At 39.4% G+C, this 1,387-nt stretch overlaps 1 protein-coding gene across 1 annotated transcript in view; it reads right to left on the reverse strand.

Moving 5' to 3' along the window:
- The window catches only part of LOC107701883 (venom phosphodiesterase 1), a 48,512-nt gene that overhangs the window by 13,537 nt on the left and 33,588 nt on the right, over positions 1 to 1,387 (reverse strand). The window contains exon 18 of the mRNA XM_016504021.1: positions 960 to 1,005. Coding sequence (XP_016359507.1) covers positions 960 to 1,005 — 46 coding nt within the window. The remainder of the gene's footprint in view (positions 1 to 959; positions 1,006 to 1,387) is intronic.

The following is a 1,387-nucleotide window of genomic DNA, read 5'->3' on the forward strand; positions in this document are numbered from 1 at the left end:
CAGCTCTGATCTGAGTAATCATGACTCTCACAGCTTTCAACATCATACAACCTCAATGTTATCTCAACAGTGCTCCTACACGCTGAAACACGAGTTTGATAAGTCCTGCCCAATCATCTTACACAGTCACTTCTTGATTTTTCACACACCAAACTTTCCCTATCAGCAGGTGATCAGAGGAGAAACACCAGCGTCATGGGTTTGATTCCTAGGGAACTGAAAAGATATGCCAAAAGCATCAGTGTAAATGTAAATAAGCCGGCCTAATGGACCAAATCATTTACATTGATGCACGTGGCAGATGCTTTTATTCAAAGCGACTTATACTGAATTCATGGTTAACATTTGATCAGTTCATGCATTCCCTGGAAATCAAACCCATGATTTTGTTGTTGCAAATGCTATATAATCTACGGGAATGCCTGCAATAACAGTCACTAGTTTACTGCAGCATGTGAACTTCCACGGAAGTCTATATCACAGAAGACTGTTGGTAAAGGCTTTGAGTTTGAAGCATGTCATGAACTTCTGCTGTACAGCGTCACACGGTCAACACACATGTGCGATGTAAATGAACGAAACCTGCTGTTATGAAACAGGCGTGTGTGAGAGATAGAGTTTCAGGAACTCTCCAGTGTGTGGGAACACACTTCACCTTCAGTGTTCATTTCGACAGCAAATTTGGACTTATGTAGCTGCCAGTAGTTTACTGTATTTAACAGTGAAATTTTTTTTACAGTAGGCTATGCTACAGTTCAAATGTTGGCATCTGATCTCCTAACCACGCTGTAGATTCGATCTGACTGGATCTCTTCCCAAATCGTCCCTCCCTAAATGTCAATAGATTTTTGTCATAGTTTTTGTCATTCAAAACGAGTTTTTATTTTGTTATCATCTCGTTTTTGTCGGTGAAAAAATGTTGACGAAAATTATTTGTCAACAAAATTAACACTGCTCACCTTCAGCATCAGTGAGATTCAGACGCGCGTTGATGTCACTTCCACTCTGAAATACACACACACACACACACACACACACACACACACACACACACACTCAGAGCTAGATTAGTGGAGCTGTCAGTGGCAGTGCTGTTATTATTGTTAACTACAACTAAAACTACTAAAATTTATTTTCATTAACGGAAGGATGAAAAAAACGAAATATAATGCTGCCTAGTGTGTGTTTGTGTGTTAGTGTGTGCGCGTTTTTGTGATATATAAGGACACAAATTTGTATAATGACAAAGGTATGACATAGGTATTACAAGGAGAAGGTGACTTATGAGGACATTACCCCATGTCCCCATTTTTCAAAACGCTTATAAATCACACAGAATGGAGTGTATTGAAAATCTGAAATAGCACAAAGTTTCCTGTGAGGGGTA

This window comes from Sinocyclocheilus anshuiensis, unplaced genomic scaffold, assembly GCF_001515605.1.
Source record: "Sinocyclocheilus anshuiensis isolate Anshui unplaced genomic scaffold, SAMN03320099.WGS_v1.1 scaffold2144, whole genome shotgun sequence".
Classification (NCBI taxonomy): Eukaryota; Metazoa; Chordata; class Actinopteri; order Cypriniformes; family Cyprinidae; genus Sinocyclocheilus; species Sinocyclocheilus anshuiensis.